This window comes from Thermobia domestica, chromosome 2 (genome assembly GCF_964235325.1).
Source record: "Thermobia domestica chromosome 2, izTheDome1.hap1.1, whole genome shotgun sequence".
NCBI classification, from domain to species: Eukaryota; Metazoa; Arthropoda; class Insecta; order Zygentoma; family Lepismatidae; genus Thermobia; species Thermobia domestica.
In genome coordinates this window covers 10,041,598-10,059,938 of record NC_137455.1, presented here as the reverse complement: position 1 = coordinate 10,059,938, position 18,341 = coordinate 10,041,598, and the positions used below count along the sequence as shown (strand labels likewise).

At 36.3% G+C, this 18,341-nt stretch overlaps 1 protein-coding gene across 11 annotated transcripts in view; it reads right to left on the bottom strand.

The window, feature by feature from the left end:
- The window catches only part of Fak (protein tyrosine kinase 2 Fak), a 414,892-nt gene that overhangs the window by 240,743 nt on the left and 155,808 nt on the right, over positions 1–18,341 (bottom strand). The window contains exon 1 of one of the 11 annotated variants that reach the window (XM_081738423.1): positions 5,375–5,971. The exons of 7 other annotated variants lie outside the window; for them this stretch is intronic. In XM_081738423.1, the coding sequence (XP_081594549.1) occupies positions 5,375–5,553 (179 nt within the window). In that variant the 5' untranslated portion in view covers positions 5,554–5,971. Of the gene's footprint in view, positions 1–5,374; positions 5,972–18,341 lie in introns of those variants that run through there. 3 more of the 11 variants (XM_081738425.1, XM_081738428.1, XM_081738455.1) reach the window with 3 other exon arrangements.

The window sequence follows — 18,341 nt, the reverse complement described above, 5'->3', positions numbered from 1 at the left end:
CAAAATCGAGCCGTAGTATGCCAAGCTGAATAATGGTTGGTGTTAAATCCAATGTAGTAGATTAGTAACCCGGTTGACCTTAGTTTATGATCGCTCCTGTACATGCAGTTATGTTATTACGTGGCTACACACTTCTGATCAAGTTGATTTTATGAAAATGCTTACGTCGACTAAACCTGCTTTATTTATTTATTTTATTTCATTTTATTTATTTTTATTTTTTTTTGAAACGCCTTGTAATATTGAATACCGTAGCTCACCGTAAATACAGTCAGGGATTCCAGTCTGAAGCGAATCTGGATAAGCGATGTCCTGAACCTATTGATTGATGTTCGGATTCTCTGTGTTGGTAAAAGAGAGGATTCGTTGACATAGTTATAGAATTACACAGTTTATGTGCGAGATATTTCCTATTGTGGAACGTAACCTGAAACATTGTTAAATGGCAAGATTTCTTTTTCTAAAACGGAAGAAAAAGCGTTAAGCAGGTGTCAAAAGCACACATTACATAAATGATGTTTTCTTTCGTACACGCCACGGTAGAGTTGTCTTTAGTCTTACCTAATACTCTCACATTACTATTTTTAAAATCGTGTGCACTTAACGTCAGGAATGAGGATACTTCTTTACACTTAACAATGAGTTTGCATTTAAAACGGCAACACTTCCGAGTACTTAAAAAGAGTCAGAAATACCTTGGAAAAAATTCCAGAAGAAGGATCTGATTTTACGACTGAACTATTTTTAATAATAACAAAATCGTGTACAATATTTATTACAAACTGTGAAAAACGAGAGAGACATATTAAACACTATTATTAGATGATGGGATAATTAATATACAGACACAAGGTTTACTTTGAATGTTGGAAGTTTTTTTGAGGAATTTTTTACAATTTCTCCCAAATGTTGAAGAAAACGATATAACGTTATGTAATAATTACGTGATCACCTTCTGGTAGACACGATGAATATTCTGTATGTGTTTCTGTTGTAACTTGTCTTATGTTATGCTGTCCCCTTCGTAAACAAACAGTTTCATCAGCTTCAGCTCCCACTGCAATTACTGTAAGACTCTTTCAAACTATTAACGCTATTAGACTGCTATTAGATAATAGGCAAGAGATACATTTAAGACATTTCATTTTGCGTATTTCTGTACTCTGGCCCTACTATGTAGATGACAGGAAACTTCCAAAATACCGTAGTACATTCCCACATTTTCTCGCTGTCGTTGGCGCTGGTTTGATAATACCTTTAAAAATTGGGACAGGATTTTGGGAAGTCATTTTACAAATATTGTTCGATTACGAATCTCCCGTTTGTTGGGTTGGATTGACTGACTTGTATTACGTTCTTTCTCAGCAGCGACGCTATATCTGACGAGGTCTACAGTTTAAAGTGGACCCATAATAACTGCAGTGCATTCGATGCTCTCCCACCGGGAACCCAACTGATGAGTTTGGAGAAACTACATGAGAGCGGAACAACATGTTAGCCTAACTCCATAATCTCGTTTCAGAAATAGAACCCAGGTCTCCCGTGTTGGAGAATATGATATTCACGACTGGACTGAACTTTAGCATCCATTTCAGCACCGAGGCTACATCAGAATAATCTACAGTTTACACCTTGACTGCTACCATGTCTGTTGACCGTTATCACCTGTCCGCCATTGGCAACAGTTCACCAGTAATATTTTGTTTTTACCTTTGTTTTACGCTTATGATTTTGTTGGTATGGTTTTGCAGGTGCACGGCGATGACATTAAATTTTGACTTCTACGCCATATGTCTGTAATTGCATACGCACCTACACAACAAAAGTGAAATAGCATAGTTTGTGTATGGAAAATCATACACGCGGCGCTGCACGGGAGACGCGTGTGTATGAAATTCCATTCTACACATGGCAGTCAACGTGTTAAGGCGGAAATCGAAGCACCGTAATGCATTTCAATTTCAAAGTTCTCCTACCGGGAATAAGAACTCGGGACTCCTGTGCCAAAGGCGTGCAAGTTAACCATTAGACTAGCGAGGAGAGCTATAGTAGAAGAAAATTAGCTCCCCATGTAGCCACGAGGGAGCATTGATTCTTTAGTACATGGAACACGTACGTATCTTATCTGGACCGAAATCCCAATCAATTGTAATTTGAAAGAGTAACATATTCGTACATCAACTCTTAACTACATTATACATAAAATGTGTTCACAAGTATTCACTGAGCCTCGTCCCACTTTCTCAGTTTTAGTAAATAACAAAGGCAATGGAGAACATTAAAAAATCAGAAAGTGACACAGACAGTGCCTATAAAATACTATTAACCAGAGAGTATTTATAAAATACTATTAAACGAACTACACGGCGTGACAAACATCTTGGCATTTGAAGGCGGTGCTCCAAGTTCCCTTTAAATGCTGCTAGCAAATGAGAGTCCAGCGGTATTGTCACGTTTATTTTATACACACCCACGTCTATCCCCTGTCACCTAATCGCGCTGTAGTTTGTCTCCTTAGCCATAGACACACCCCTTAGCACTCGGCAACATCGCGTCAAGCCTTGCGTTTCATTCGTTTAGCTGAAATGCCAAGATGTTTGTCACAGGCTTTAATAACTGTTTCCCTATATTTTTACAGACCTGAAATCTAGTTGCGCAATCTATAACACTATAATTGTCTGGTACTCAAACTTTTGGACTGCACGAAAGATCTCGAAAACAACTGTTAGTAATTTAATAGCATTTGCAGATATGATCTAGCTCTCTTTATATATTTTTGATGTTCTTCATTACCTGAGTTATTAACAAATTCTAAAACCTAAAAGTGAGCGTTAATGAAATTAGAGGAACCGTACCTCGCTATACTAATTGTGCAAGCAGAAATCATGTAGTGGGGCACATAATAATGTGCATTTTTTATGCAGATAGCTGCTGATTTTTTATAATGTGGTGGAATTTACATGGTTTATCCAACACAAAAATATGGCAACAGAGCCACTAATTAAAAAGGACTCTGGTATGAAAATTACATTCACGTGTGCAAAAAAGTAATTATGATTACCGACTCCAATCCACGGTTACGTAGAATAATAGTGTAGTACGTATTAAACAATGTTTTGGGAAATATTTTTGTTTTGCGTAAAAACTCACGATTCTTGCTCCCCCCTCTTCATAAAAAAAGACGGAGAGTTAAAAAGCTGACAACGCTCATAATTAGTGAGAATGATATTTCGTTGGTAATGAATTATTTTCAAACCCCTCGTCAGATACATGTAGGCCTATGCATGCACCACTGTTCAAAAAGAACACGCAGTTCCAAGGATCGCTCTTCTTTTCTCTGGCAGAACAGAGTAAGAACTGTTAAGTTTGGCTCAAAGATTTTCTAAACAATTACTAAATTTGTAAATATAATTTATTTAATCTAATAGCCCAGTCAATGAAGGACGAACAACGCTGATTAGAAAAAATTAAGTCCTGTAGTTTAAAAAATGGCACAGTTGTGGGGGAAATGTCCTAAACGACATAAAAGTCTCCGAGGGTAGGGGATTGGCGAGCGGTGGAGTTTTTCTTAAACATATCAAAACCTAGCAAATAAGATTTCAAGTACAAAATTAAACTATATTAAATTTCCCACGAAAATAGTCCTATACACTTTTTTTTTCATAGAATCAATTGATTAGAAGATAGAGGAGGCTAAAAGTGTTCAGGTAACCTTTAAAAAATGCTTATACAACAATACACAAAGGGAATACACAATTTCGTGCAAAAACACACTAACGCGCGAAGTACTAAAAGCGGAAGTAATATTAAATTTGAACCACTTCCGATTTCAGTAGTGTTGGGGATAGTCATGGAACGTTGTCTTGAAACATTGAACCGTCTGCAAAAACACCTTTTCGCTATCTGTTACCGTTTTCGTTTTATGGCGACAAACGTTGAAACTGAACATGACTAATTTGAACCACTTCCGGTTTCAACAGACAGATAGCGGAAGAAATGAAACCTATCATTGGAATACTGAAACGACTTAAAAAAAAAAAAAAACACATCTCGAACTCTCTTACTGCTTTTGCTCTGACACTTGTCGACAGAGTGAACAAAGTCGATCTATAAGACTTCAGATACTTATGCATAGCGTAGTTTGGAAGCTTAAAAACCGAAGACTATTTTCGTAAGAAACTTGAAATAGATGAATTTTGTATTTGGAATGTTTTATGCTAAACCCCATAATTTTTGGGATATTTAACTATGCCAAGCATGAAATAATCTGTAATAGTAAACAGCAGTGAATTTTTCGACTCTCTAAGGAACCCAATTCTCCAATCAATGCAAAGCTACAAATATCTTAGTTCAAATTTATCTCAATTCTAACGGTCTTAGATCCTCCAAAGAATCTAATAGTTCAACAAACGCAAAGTAACAAATGCCTTAGATCAGTGTACAGCATTCAGTGCTCTGATGCGACAGGACCCTGGTTCGAGCTATGTAAGTAAGTGGTGGCCCACATCGTGTCTGTGGGGTTTTTCGGCGTTTTCCCTCGTATTTCCATTCCATTAATTGCTTTCATAATCATTCACTTTCATTAACTGCCCGCCTCCTTTAGCCTGGAATAAATGGACATAAAACTGTAATTTTCATTTAATTTCAATGGTGAATTAGCAAGGAAAAACTATGCCTTATTGCAAATCCAACCCGTAACCATACACTGATTTATTGATTTCAAGTCAGGAAGTTAACTTATCTTTGGAGCACACAGAATATAAGAGATGGCTTCCCTGCTTCAAATGGGGTCCCACCACTACTCGGAGACTTGTTTCCGAACCATGTATCTGTACCAGGATTCGAACACAGAATCACACGAACTTTTTCTTTACTTTATTGTTATATATATTATTACTGGCACATTCAGGGGATACAGGGGAGGAAGCGAGCCCCTGCAAAGTAAAGACTGCTACATTTTCCAGGATAAAAATTAACATAGGTAGTCCCTACGACCTATTTTTTTTTCTTTCGTTTTTGCAACTGTTTCCCTTATGATAGGTATACAAGCTATAACTCTGATAATGTTACCCACGAGAGATTTGGAGCTGTCTCGTCTCGATTAAGTGTTGTGAAAGTGTTGTCTGGTCTCAGATCTCGTCACGAAAATTCTGTCTCGTCTAGTGGGTAATACTAAACATTGAATACGGCTGTATGACACAAGATAAAAATCCTGTACATATTTGAAAACCCTTCCCAAAAAAATAAATAAATAAATAAATAAATAAAAATGCGGAGTGTATGTACAGTTACGTTTTCAGTATGTACAGTACTACTGTTATAACTTATTGCAAACAGAACAGAGCATTAATATTTCAAAGAATAATTTACAAACCTTAACACTCCATTGATGTCTTTATTGTATAAAACTGGTCCGCTGATTCTAAACGGCGGCTGATCAAAATACCAATGCTTGTCTTCCTCCATACACTCGAAAGCACACAAAAACTTTCCTAGATGTTGGCCTCTAGATGAGTCATCCGGAGGAGACCCCCTTTTCACCAGCTCCAACATGATAATCACAAAATACACATGGAAACACTTTTTGTAATAACCAATTCTCCGTAAAGAAATCAACAACTCTCCTTACGTCATCGTCACCGATGTAAAAACTTTCGCGAAAAATGCAATGGTAAGCCCTGTACTGTTTGTGTGAATGGGAAGTCAGCAGCACTCTGGCCAAGAACGTTCTGTGGCATTATTTCCAGAATGAAGGCTGTAGATTTGCAGTTACCTTCAATGAAAGTCATGTGACTCACATCTTGTCCACTCTCCAAACGAACAACGGACAACGAAGGAGGATAACAGAGGAATGGGTTAAAAAAAATGAAACAACAACACGGAATGTATGCAAATCACGTTTCGAAAAAAGAAGAAATAACAAGCAACCGACCAACTCGATATTATAATCACTCCTCCATGGCATGGAGGTTAAGGTCTCCACAAGTTTATCTTCCTAGGAAGAAAGGAAAATTATAGTCCGTGAAATTGCCGCTGCACAAAACATATATATAGATATATTCCTTGTCACTGCTCGTTCTTTCTGGGCACTGCCACTTTCCAACCACAAAATGCGCAATATTCAAACGGAATTCAAAAAAGTGGTTCGTTTCGATGAAGCACTGGGCATTTTCCCAACCAATAGCACACCACACGTGCCAACGAAAATAAAATTACAATTTTTCGCCTTGACTTTTTTACAGCTGCTAATTCGTCCAAGAGGTAAGGTAGAGAACTGTCACACGCGCCAATTTCGCTTTGAAAACTATAAACACATGATTGATAATCACCTATTTCACCATGAATCATGAATTGGTTTATATCAATACGGGTAATTCTTGAATATTCTGCACCTGCACATATTCTGTGATAGTAACTTCCTAAGGCAGTAGGAAAACGAGAGAATCAGCATCCACATTCTCCTTCGAGTGGCTCTGACAGCGGATTGAACACGATGGCCTCCACCAGGCCAACTCTTTTTCAAGTTCTTCTCTCTCTCTTTCTCAAGAGTCAAGGGTGTAGGCGCACCCATCATACAACATTGAAAGTGGTCCGTAATCTCGCTCAGAGCAACCCATCCCAACATTCCAACTTCGTCAAGTCATAACAAAACACAGCACAGCTCTCGTATATATCTGTTGTTTCGGAACTTATCCACACACAGAGATAGAGAAAAAAAGTAAAAATGACATCGGAAGAAGATTCCTTCGTCTAATCAGGAACCAAACGTTAAGTCAAACACCGCAAGAACGAATGCGGATGGAATGAAGACGAGAAACAGAAAAAGAAAAATGAGATTGTATACAATCCGAAACAAAGAAGAGATTTATCGCTATTGTTTTTTCCTCATATCTGACTGATTTAGTTCAGCTGAGACAGCACACCATCGAGGCAAGTTGATCCAGAAAAATAAGCAAGCGAACAGAAAACGCAAGGCACCAAACCCCCCATGTCTTTCTTCCTCTATTAAAGAAGAAGAAAAGGAAATGATTGTTGGGCGTCTTGCTTCTGTGTGATACGTTCTATTCCTTCCGTATTTACCATGCTCTAAGAACAGAACTCCCATACATTTTAAAATTGAATATATATATATATATATATATATATATATATATATATATATATATATATATATATATATATATATATATATATATATATATATATATATATATAACTTAGTTACAGTGTTCGCTTTGCAAACAGGGTGGACTGGCTCCATGAAAAGTTATACAGATATTGAGAGGACGAAATATCAATGGGCAAGTCAATAAAAGAGTTTGTTGGTATAGACATTTATATGTCGATACCCATATACGATTTTAATTTCAACATAAGACATAATTTTGAAATAAAGATTCTTGAAACAAAAGTGCTATTTTAGACTGACTTGGTTAGAGAACAAAGCCCTTGACAACATAGCTATAACTTCACGTTAGTCAACCTTAGACGAGCCTTGAAAAGTTATTACCGACAAAGATGCACAAGATACGTGAACTATTTTGTATATTACTGTATCCTACAAAAATAATATAAATACTTCAAAGAAGCTGATTCATTTTCGTTATTATTATTATTATTATTATTATTATTATTATTATTATTATTATTATTATTATTATTATTATCTTGGAGAGGCGTCATAAAGGAATGGTGCACTGGGCATTTGCCCAGTTGCCAGGAGGACCAGTCCATCCTTGTACGCGAATTACGGGGAAAAAAATACAGCAACTGACCATTTTAAGCTACCTAGGTAGTTTATAAGCAAAGATTTGAAATGTGAACTGGAAATTCTAGTTTTATATCCTACAACTATGCCCATTAGGATGAAGGTGAAAGATTATTAATAAAAATAAATGAATATGAAAAAACTGGTGGAATGAGAATGTGAGAGGAAACGGGAGAACCCCCAGAAAAACACAGATGCAAAAGTGCAGATAGGGATAGAAGAAGTGGGTACTGTCTAATGACTAAAAAAGACTCTTCAAACGTTGCATGTGGAGGAAGAATTGTGATCTACAGATTAGAAACGTGAGAATCAAGGAAACGTGACTGGCAACGTTTGAAATAAAGGTACGAAGAAGAATGGAGAAAATGGGTTGAACAGAACTAAAACCAATGGCCAAATATGAATAAAAATTGAAGACAGAAAAAAAAATACTGGAGGCAATTACAGAGAAATATCTAGTTATCGTGTTGTTTGAAGAAGAATAGTCTTCTTATGACAGAAGGTAAAAGAGGAAGTGAAACGCGATATTAGATGAGCAAAATAAAGAGATTAACGAAAACCCATAGTGTGGAAGCTTTTATAGCTTACCAATTATGATAGAATGTTTAAAAAATGAAAGGAAATGTCTAGTAATATGTCAAACAATTATGCCCTATAGCCTAAAGACAATGGATGATTATGAAAGTGAGTTGTTATGGAGAAAATAGAGGGTGAGGGTGTACGAGGAAATGTCAGGATCTCGAGAAAAACCAATGGACATAATGTCCTTTACCACAAATTCACATAGGTTGGGATCGAATCAGGCACACCTCGCACACGGGGTGAACGGACTACCTCTAAGCCACTGTGCTACCCAGAATATTTCTGATGATGATTGATGATCAGTGTGGAATCGAAAGTAAAATGCAATACATTAGGTAAGAAATGAAATAAAGCTCAAGAGGTGGAGTATAATATATCTTGGGTGTTCAGGCAGAAGTCACTAACTCCAAAAACATACGAATGGGGTTAAACTTCTTCAAGTACGGTAACGATACACAAGGTGAAAAACACGACGTTCTAACACTATCAGGCTAAGTGTAGCAGGTGCAAGCGTGGTTATCCTTAGCATAATAATGCCATAACCTACATCTAGCCGCATAATACGTATGAGAACGTCGTATATTTCACCTTCTATATAGTCCTGGTACTGGAAGAAGTGCTTATCTCCATCCGTTGTCTTTTTGGGGTTAGTTATATTATACATATATACAGTGGCGTATTTAGGGGGGGCTTCCGGGCTTAAGCCCCCCCGAAATCTTACTATAGTAAAGTATATGAAATATCTTGCAGAATTTTCACATTTTCAGGCAAAGCCCCCCGAAACAAAATCGTAAATACGCCACTGCATATATTATATATATATATATATATATATATATATATATATTACATATAAATTATTTAGTTTTCGTAAATTACAAGAAAAGATCACAAATTTTAACAAAACAAGAAGTTTTTTTCTTTCTCGTAAACCTAATTTATCAAAAGTAGATGTATTTGTCTCACGCAAATAATGACAGTCAAAGAAAAATGAAAACACGGCTGATCAGTGTATAGTCCTCTTTCCTTCAGCAGTTTTGAAGATGAATCTGTCGATTGATGATGCCTGTACTTCAGTCGCATCTCAACTTTATCACGAAGTGGATGCAAATCATTTCCCTTGCCTGCCTGCCGTGCGTCTGAAATTAGTTCGATCTGGCACTTCGATCCAGCTCCCAGAGACGCTTGTGTGCTGTACTGGGTGGGTGACAGCAGATAAGTCCATTACCGGAAGAAAATTGCCAGAACACAGAACGCTTCTATTCGTTCTACACCACTTCTCCATCTCTCTCCCTCTGAACATGGGAGAGAGAGAAACACATTCTTCCCCAATTAAGTTTCGGGTAAAATAACATATAGCACACCTGTCTGCGTTCCACACCACATGATCAATGAATCTACTTAAATCACGTCTTCAAAGGCACGTAACGAACATTCACATCTATTGACATTATTTATTTATTTATGTAATAACTTGCAACGAATATTATTTCTATAGTTAAATAATAATTTACAGGAAGAGGCAAAATATGGAATTTCATATTTTAAAGCCTGTCTCGCAGGGCGATTGGAACAAGGATCTTCATTTCATGATACGAAGAGTTGAAATGGCGTGTTCTTAATTTTTATACTTCATAATATTTCGCCAAAAATTTCATATTTAGTAAAAAAAAATGTTCATATTTTGTATGTTTCATATCCCTATTTTTTTATTTTTTTTTTAATCCAGTGACCTTGTATCAGCTTCAAAGCTAAATGCACTTTGCTTCCCCATGTAAAAATACTTTTTATCATCATCATCAATAGACTAGTTATGAAAATTTGCCTTAAGGCGCAGTTTTCAGCGAACAATGTTTCTGACTAAGGTCCAATCCGCCACCCATACTTCCACTCTTTTCCTAAAATCGTTGTTGTATATACCCAGTTAAACGGATCCCATGAGTAGTGGTTTTGTAGGCATAGTGTTGCGTATGATGATTGATTGATTCTGGATTTGAAAAGATACAAGATGATTGAAACATGCTAACAATAAAATGTACAATTTTACTTTACATTAGACTTAAAGATTGTATTATTCATTCCACGTACGTCGATAGGCAATCAAAACAACTCTATTCCCCCTCCTCCTTCTATTTGCTATTGCAAAAGAGGAAAACAACTTGCTGATCCTGTTGGGGACGGAAGCTTTTTTCAAAGTTACAAAATTCCATCCCGTCATTGCACTTTTCAACCACTATCAACAGCTGCTAGCAATAATAACTATACTAGGTGGTATTACATTTTAAATCTTTAGAAGTATTGATATAATTATTTTTAATTAATTAAGTATTGATATATTGAGGATTTTGTTTATCGTCCGTTTCCTGTTCGCTGCAGGACGTTGAACTGAAGTTTATTTCATTTTTTATTTACTCGTATAAAAATGGAAACGAATTTTTATCTGAAATTTAATCCTTACTAAGTAAGCAGTTTATTTTCCTTTATTCATCAAAATGCGAAATATAATCAGTCTATGCTATACAAAGAAATAAAGAAAGAAAGAAAGAAAAAAAGAAATACGCATTTATGCAAGTTTCCACATGACATTAAATTTTTTAAAAAATTGATGAATAGTCAACTAGTTTTCGCAAAGGTTGCTTTCAAGGTTGCCGACAATAATCCGATGTAATTATCAGCAGATTATATTTGAGACTTATCAAGTGTTCTGATCTAATATTTGCTTATCATTAGAAGTCAAAACTTCCGACATATTATAACAGGATGCAAAATCTATTACAAACATCCATTATCTACCACGTCACTATACATACTCAACGATAAATAATAACTGTACATACACGCTTTCTTTCAGAAAATTTTGTCCGGAGGGTAACAAATCAAATTTTAAGAGAGTTGTATTGGGACTCTATTTGCTGAAGGACGTACCGTGCATTCGAGTGACATAAACAAATGACAAACTCCGGGGGCCAAAGCCCCAAAAGTATGCCTGAAAGGAACACTGGTTAGGAGTCGAACTGACTTAGCCTTGAAAAAGGAACAAATTTTGTAACGGTTTTCTGTCATTTTCAAAATACCGGTTAAAGAAATACTCTGTTTTTTTAATTGCTTGAACTCATTTGAAACTCGAAATTTGTAAGCAAAGATAGTGATGCACACGAGACGAGAAAAAGGTTGTCTCGTCTCGTCTCGATTCAGGAATACTTTCTCGTCTCGTCTCTACTATCGGAAAGCTTTTTTCATCTTGTTTTGCAAATGTATGGCCTGATTCTTTAGGAAAATGATGCAGAAGTTAAAAGAATCTATCCGTGACGAGAAGTCTTCGAAGAGTGTGATATAACAACATTTATACCATATTTATTATTCGAATATTTTGTGTAAGGACTTGTGAATCTTTGAACGTTGACAGAAATTCTCTTCATTGTGTTGATACAATCATTTATTAATTTACACTTTTTATACTATGAACCATATAACATTAAAACATTGTCTCAGATCTAAGATTTGGGTGAACAATGTTGGCTACAGGACTTGTGATATTTCTCGTCTTATCAAATTTGACAATGTACACTCATGTCCAAAATTATTGTCGCATGTCTAATAAATATGTTGTTGTAGGAATATAAATTGAAAATGAATTCACCCGGTATTCTTACATATAAAAGAGAACGCACAAATCCTTTGTTCCCTCATCACGCTAATACGGCTGAACCAATTTCTTTCATTTTTGGGAGGTTATTAGGATTTGGACCCTAGATGGTTTTTATCATATCACTTTAATTTTTAATTACCAGTGTCTTGAGATAATTGACCATTCAAGTGTCCATAACGTACAAATCCTTTGTTAGTTCATCATAGGTAAAAATAAACGTATTTATATGCAACCCGCATGACCGTGTCACTCGGCGGGTTAACATAAATGACAGGCGATATAATGTTAACATTTACTGCAATCTACTATGGTTTTTATCATATCACTTGAAAGCGAAAAAGTAAAAATTATCTTATTAACAAGGTTTATTGCGTTCCGGGGTGACCCCAGCGAAGCGGGGTGAACGCTGCTAGTTTCTTATAATATTAGTATATGTATAATCAGCAGAGACATGAATGTGGCAAATTTCATGTCAAAAGAGCAGTAAATAAGAACAATAAAATGAAAATAAAACTTTCTTGTCCATTTAGCAACATTTTGTTTTACTCATTCTAATTTTCGTATTTATAATACTCTTCCTATGAAATTTACCATATGACTAAGGAATTATTTTTCTGGGCTTTCGGCATCTATGGCCTAGCCTGTCAGATATGAGCGATGGTGTCCTTCGGAAATTGCTGTCCTGAAAAAAAAAAACCCTCAAGATGGCTGTCCTGAAAAGACTTTTTTTTAACCTTTCCGACCAAGTGTCCCCACTGGGAATCGAACCTGGGACCATTCGCACCAAGAGCGACAGCGTAAGCGAGCCTCTAAGAAATGTTAAAGGTCTTGAGTACCTGTTATTTTCTTTCTCTTTTTTTCCCATTGATTTATATAGAAAATATTTTTCTTTTTTTGTGAAATGAACAGGGAATTTAATTGTTTAGTTTAACTGATTTCTCTTTGAAGTCCAAGTAAAACTATTCCTTCATTTGTCAAAATGTATTGGAATTTTTTTATGTTTAATGATAATTAAATTAAATTTTATTTACAAAATTTAATTTCAGAAGGCAAGAGACATGAGGAACCCAGTGGCGGATCTACACCGGGGCCAGGGAGTCTAGGCCCTTCAGTTTCTTGATTGGCAGAAATAATTTAAGCTATTGTTTATATACTATTTTTGAAAGTTTATAGTAAATTCACGATATACTGTGGGTTCTGGTTGCCACCCACTTTTTTACCTTCTAGATCCGCCCCTGAACAAACAAATACTTTTAAGCTATGAACACTCCTGTTCGTTTCAAATAATATTCCCCCTTTATAAGTGAATTGACTATAAACCAAAGGAGCGGCAATAACTCAAAACTTAACACAAAAACGAATAAAAGCACAAAAACAGACTACACTCTTGCAAACGAATATGCAATTACAGTACCTGTACGGACAAAAGTAAAGGTGGTAATACTTGGTCCATCTTTGCACTGGGAAAAAACAATAGAAAATTCCTCCACACCGCACAGGTGGCAATTGATAATAATCTTCTGAACAAGTGACATCGTAGTACGGAGTTTCCAGAACGGAGTACCCATGCTTTTTGTTCATAAGGGATAACTGCATCACACTGTCACACGAAGACAGAGGCCAATACTTCATTGCCATTATCTTCTTCTTCAAATGAGTTTTATCAACTACTCACGTCATATGGTTAACGCCCATATTCACATTTCTAAATAGATACCATTTAGTATTGTTAATCAATACACTTCGGTTTATTTATACGTATCGTATATAGATATACACTACGGTTCCCGCCTGCTCTGCAACACAGAATTATTAATGAACGAGATAAGATAATCTGTAAGTAGTCACGAACGCCAGGTTATTCCTATAGGGTTCAGGCTCCTCTTATCACGCGAAACACCATCGTAAGAAGGAAAGGTAGGAAGCGTGCAATTAGAAGACATGTTACATTTTTCAGATGGTATCATACAAAGTAGCAAAGGCATAATAGAGCCCACTCAGTTGTACAAGCAAATTGTTCTATCGTAAGTGCATGCTTCATCGAAACTACTACACGAGATGTTTCTGTGCCTAATACTTTGGCTAGTTTTTAACGTTTCTAATGAAAATCATACTCACGAAGAAATTAAGTGTTGACTAAAAGCAGGGAATTCCTGTAATTATTTAGTTCAAAATCTCTTGTCGCGAATTCTGTCGAGGAATTTGAGGTTTAAAATATATAAAACGATAATCATGCCTGTTGTTCTGTATGGTTGCGAAACATGGTCGTTTACTCTTGAGGGAAGAATATAGACTGAAAGTATTTGAGAACAAGATCCTCAGATGAATATTGGGACCCAAGAGGAACAGGAATGGGGAATGGCGAAAACTTCATAACGAGGAACTATGTAATTTATACCGTTTACCAAACATTGTTTAGGGTCATCAAATCTAGGAGGCTCAGAGGGTAGGTCATGTAGTCAGGATGGAAGAAAGTAGGAATGCTTTCAAAATCTTAACTGGAAGACCAACGGAAAACGACCATTAGGAAGACCTAGGCGCAGATAGGAGGACAATATTAAGATGGATCTTGCAGAAATAGGAATACAAAGTAGAAACTGGATCCAGTTGACTAAGAACCGAAGTCAGCGGAGAGCTTTAGTGAACACGGCATTGAGCTTCCAGGTTCCATAAGCCATAGAGTTAGTTAGTCGAAATGAAATTTAAAGCATATACATTATTTATAGATTCAAACAAATGAGTTCGTTTCACACTATGAAACTAGGATAGAGTTATAAATTTCGTTAGAGTTTAAATATTCTAACAAGAATTATTAGATATATGAGCTCTGGTTTCAATAGTCGGATAAGGAAAGAAATGGAGCCTTACACTTCCGATGATGAATCTATATAAAAAAATAAATAAATAATTTCTCCATCCCTCTTATCATTTCTGTTCTCTGAAAATCCAACATTAAAACCAAAACCCACAAATTTCAACAACATCCAATTTCAATAAAGGAATTAGCCGAGATTCAACCTCTCCTCGAACACTAAGTTCCTGGTATCTATTACCAGTCTTCGAAAACCGATCAAAATTGAAAACTGGTAATGAACCGATAATGCACGGTTACACCGGCATTTTATCATTTCATCTTTCCCGTTTCCTTCTTTAATGGGACGGAAAAAGCAAAATCAAATACTGTTGTAAGGTACACTCTTGTCCAAAATGATTGTCGCATATCTATAACTGTCTTCTTGTAAGAATATAATTTGATAATGATTTTGCAGGGTACTTTTAATACCGATACTATATATATATAATCGGGAAATGTATATTTGTGGTAAATTTCATCGGAAAAGAATTGTAAATACGAAAATTAGAATGAGTAAAACCAAATTTTGCTAAATGGACAAGAAAGTTTTTTTCGTTTTATTGTTCTTATTTATTGCTCTGTTGACATGAAATTTGACACATACATGTCTTTGCCGATTACACACATACTCACATTATAAGAAATACCGAGCGAATTCGTTATCAAATTATATTCCTACAACAACATAGTTATAGATATGCGACAATAATTTTGGACATGAGTGTACATAAAAATGTTCGACTATCGGCAACAGATGGCAGGACGTTTTCCCTATCTTTTCCATGCATTGCATACAACATTCATAATAACTGAATCAACTTCACATAGATGAATATTTAAACTTAGTCCAAAAACAAATTGAGTTAATAATTAAAGAATAATGCGTGCATTTTTTATTATCTTGTTCTATTCGCCGTACAGAGCACTTAATTTTACTCTTCAAGAAGCATGCTTCCAAACAACTGAACTCCCTCAGTAATGAAAGAAACAAAATATCCCAAAAGTCCAAGGAGTGTTATTGACTCAATTTGTCTTTGGACAAAGAGTGAACACCCACCTTCTGAATTTGATTGAATTATTTTGAATGTTACTCTTTCCAAAACCCATCGGAAAAATAGGGTAAACCTGCTGTCATCTGTTCGTGATAGTCCAGCCTTTAATGGAACTTGATGATACTGTATGCTCAATCAATTTCGTATCTTCTTTCCTTTCTCAACAAAGGAACATGTTTGTTTCTTACAGTAGACAACGCGCTATTAGCTACTGACACTCACACAGCAGTTCTACTTGTTCAGTGGCTCTTCAAACAAGACTGAGATGATGTTCTCTCTCTTTTCTGTGCTGTTGCAGGCTGAGGAGCAGAGAACTCTGAACGTTTTTGCTGCCAACCCTGATTTGACTCTAAATGAGCAAAATTGATCGCTGAACTCGGCATAAATAAGCTGTTCTATGAAGGATGATTCGTGATAGAAAAGCTGAAAAGAGAAGGATGAAATAGGGAAATTTCAGTATAACCGTTCCCTTAGGATGCTGGATCCTGTTTCTCGCTCTTACCGTTTTTTCTCTGATAACTGTCGACAGACAGACGTATATAATCGATCTGCAAGGATTTCTATACTTATTCACAGCACAGTTTGGGAGTCTAAAATATTCCATATTCTATTAAACGTAAGGATCTGAATATTGTAAACTACAAAATTATCCATATGGCTTTAAAAAAAAAAAAAAAAAAAAAAAAAAAAAAGCAATGTTGGTCTCAGGAAAAACATCGCCACTGGAACCTATGGAACCTACAGGGGTCAAGGAATTCAGTTAACATTATTGTTATCCATCTCTCGAAGATTGTACTGCTATCCTCGTACCTTCCAGAACTTCCTGTTTCATTTAATTATGAACAAATGCAATGACATATTTTACATCAATGTTGAATTTTTTAATACTAGTGGTACTTCTCTTCTTGTTGTTCCACATGAAACACTTTTTAAACGTACAATAGATTATGTTTTGAAGTTGCAGATAATAAATGCACGTAATATCATAATCAACAACACTTATAGCTAATCTATTACTAAGTGAAGGCCTTTTGGATGCCGGTCGAACTTTTCTCCACAATTATATATTCCATCATTTCAGTGTTACTTTACATTTTCTCTTCATTACGATTTAGTTTAAAAAAAAAAAAAAAAAATCTGAGTTTTACGTCCAACGGATATGCCGGCTAGGGTAAGGGAGGTTGTTATGATGAGAGATGAATGAAATTGTGGAATGAAAAAAGTGGGAGGAAACGGTAAAATGCCGAGGAAACCCAAGCATACGGTCCATCAAAGTTCACTTGGTGCGAGCTGGGATCGAATCTGGGACCCCATACATTAAAGATGACCGCTCTATCACTGACCTACCGCGGCCCCGATTAGGATTTAGGATTTAGATTTCTGGGCTTTCGGCATCTATGGCCATTTAGCCCGTCACGTATATGAGGGATGACATCCCTCGGCGAGTATACTATCCGGGGAAAGGGAAGGAAAGAAGCGGCCTGGGACCTATAAATTACGTACCACCCCGGCATTTGCCTGGTGTGAATGAGGAAAACCTCATTCAGGGAGGCTGGCATGAAAAAGCGTTTTACACTTTTTTGACCAAGTGCCCCACCGGCAATCGAACCCGGAACCGCTTGCACCAAAGGCTTTCTTTTGATTTCATCACTTTTCTTGTATAAGGTCGTTTCTTCCCAGCTCGGTCCTAGTGTCTTAATATTCACCTATTGTCGAATAATCGGCAAAATGTCCGGCCTATGGCCACTTCAATGCCTTTATTTTCTCAATAATATCAGTCTACTTGATTCATGTGATGCTTTTCCTATCTTTGCTTTGTTGGTTTCGATTTGTCCGATCCATATACCAAAACAGGTATAGTACATTCATTGAAATGTTTAACTCTCCAGTTAAAGATATTTTACTTTTTAATATGGATTTGGCCCCGAATATACTTCACCCTAGCCCAGTAAGTTTGTTAACTTCTTTAATGGTGTCACCCTTTTCCTACTTCAAATTCTGTATTTTCAATGTAAAAATGAAATGAAATAAAATCTTTAAGTTTAACGTCCCACGGTTATGCCGGTTAAACTAAAGGAGACGGTGATAATGAGAAATGAGTGAAATGAAGAAAGTGGGAGGAAACGGGAGACCCCCGAGAAAATCCACGAGCACGGTGTTCGTCCACCACGAAGTCCACACGGCGCGAGCTGGGATCGAACCAGGGATCCCAAGCACCGGAGGTGAACGTTCTACCACTGAGCCACCGCGCCCCCTGAATTTTTATTATTTGGAGTGTTTTGCCCAAAGAAATAAAACACTGATCATACATGAATTAGAAATTCCAACCAGAAGTAGGCTCGATCTTGCAAACGGTGCGAGATATTAAAAAAAATAATCGAAAAATCTCCCCTTTATGATACCCCTTTCCGATTTTTATCAAGACGTCCTTCACTT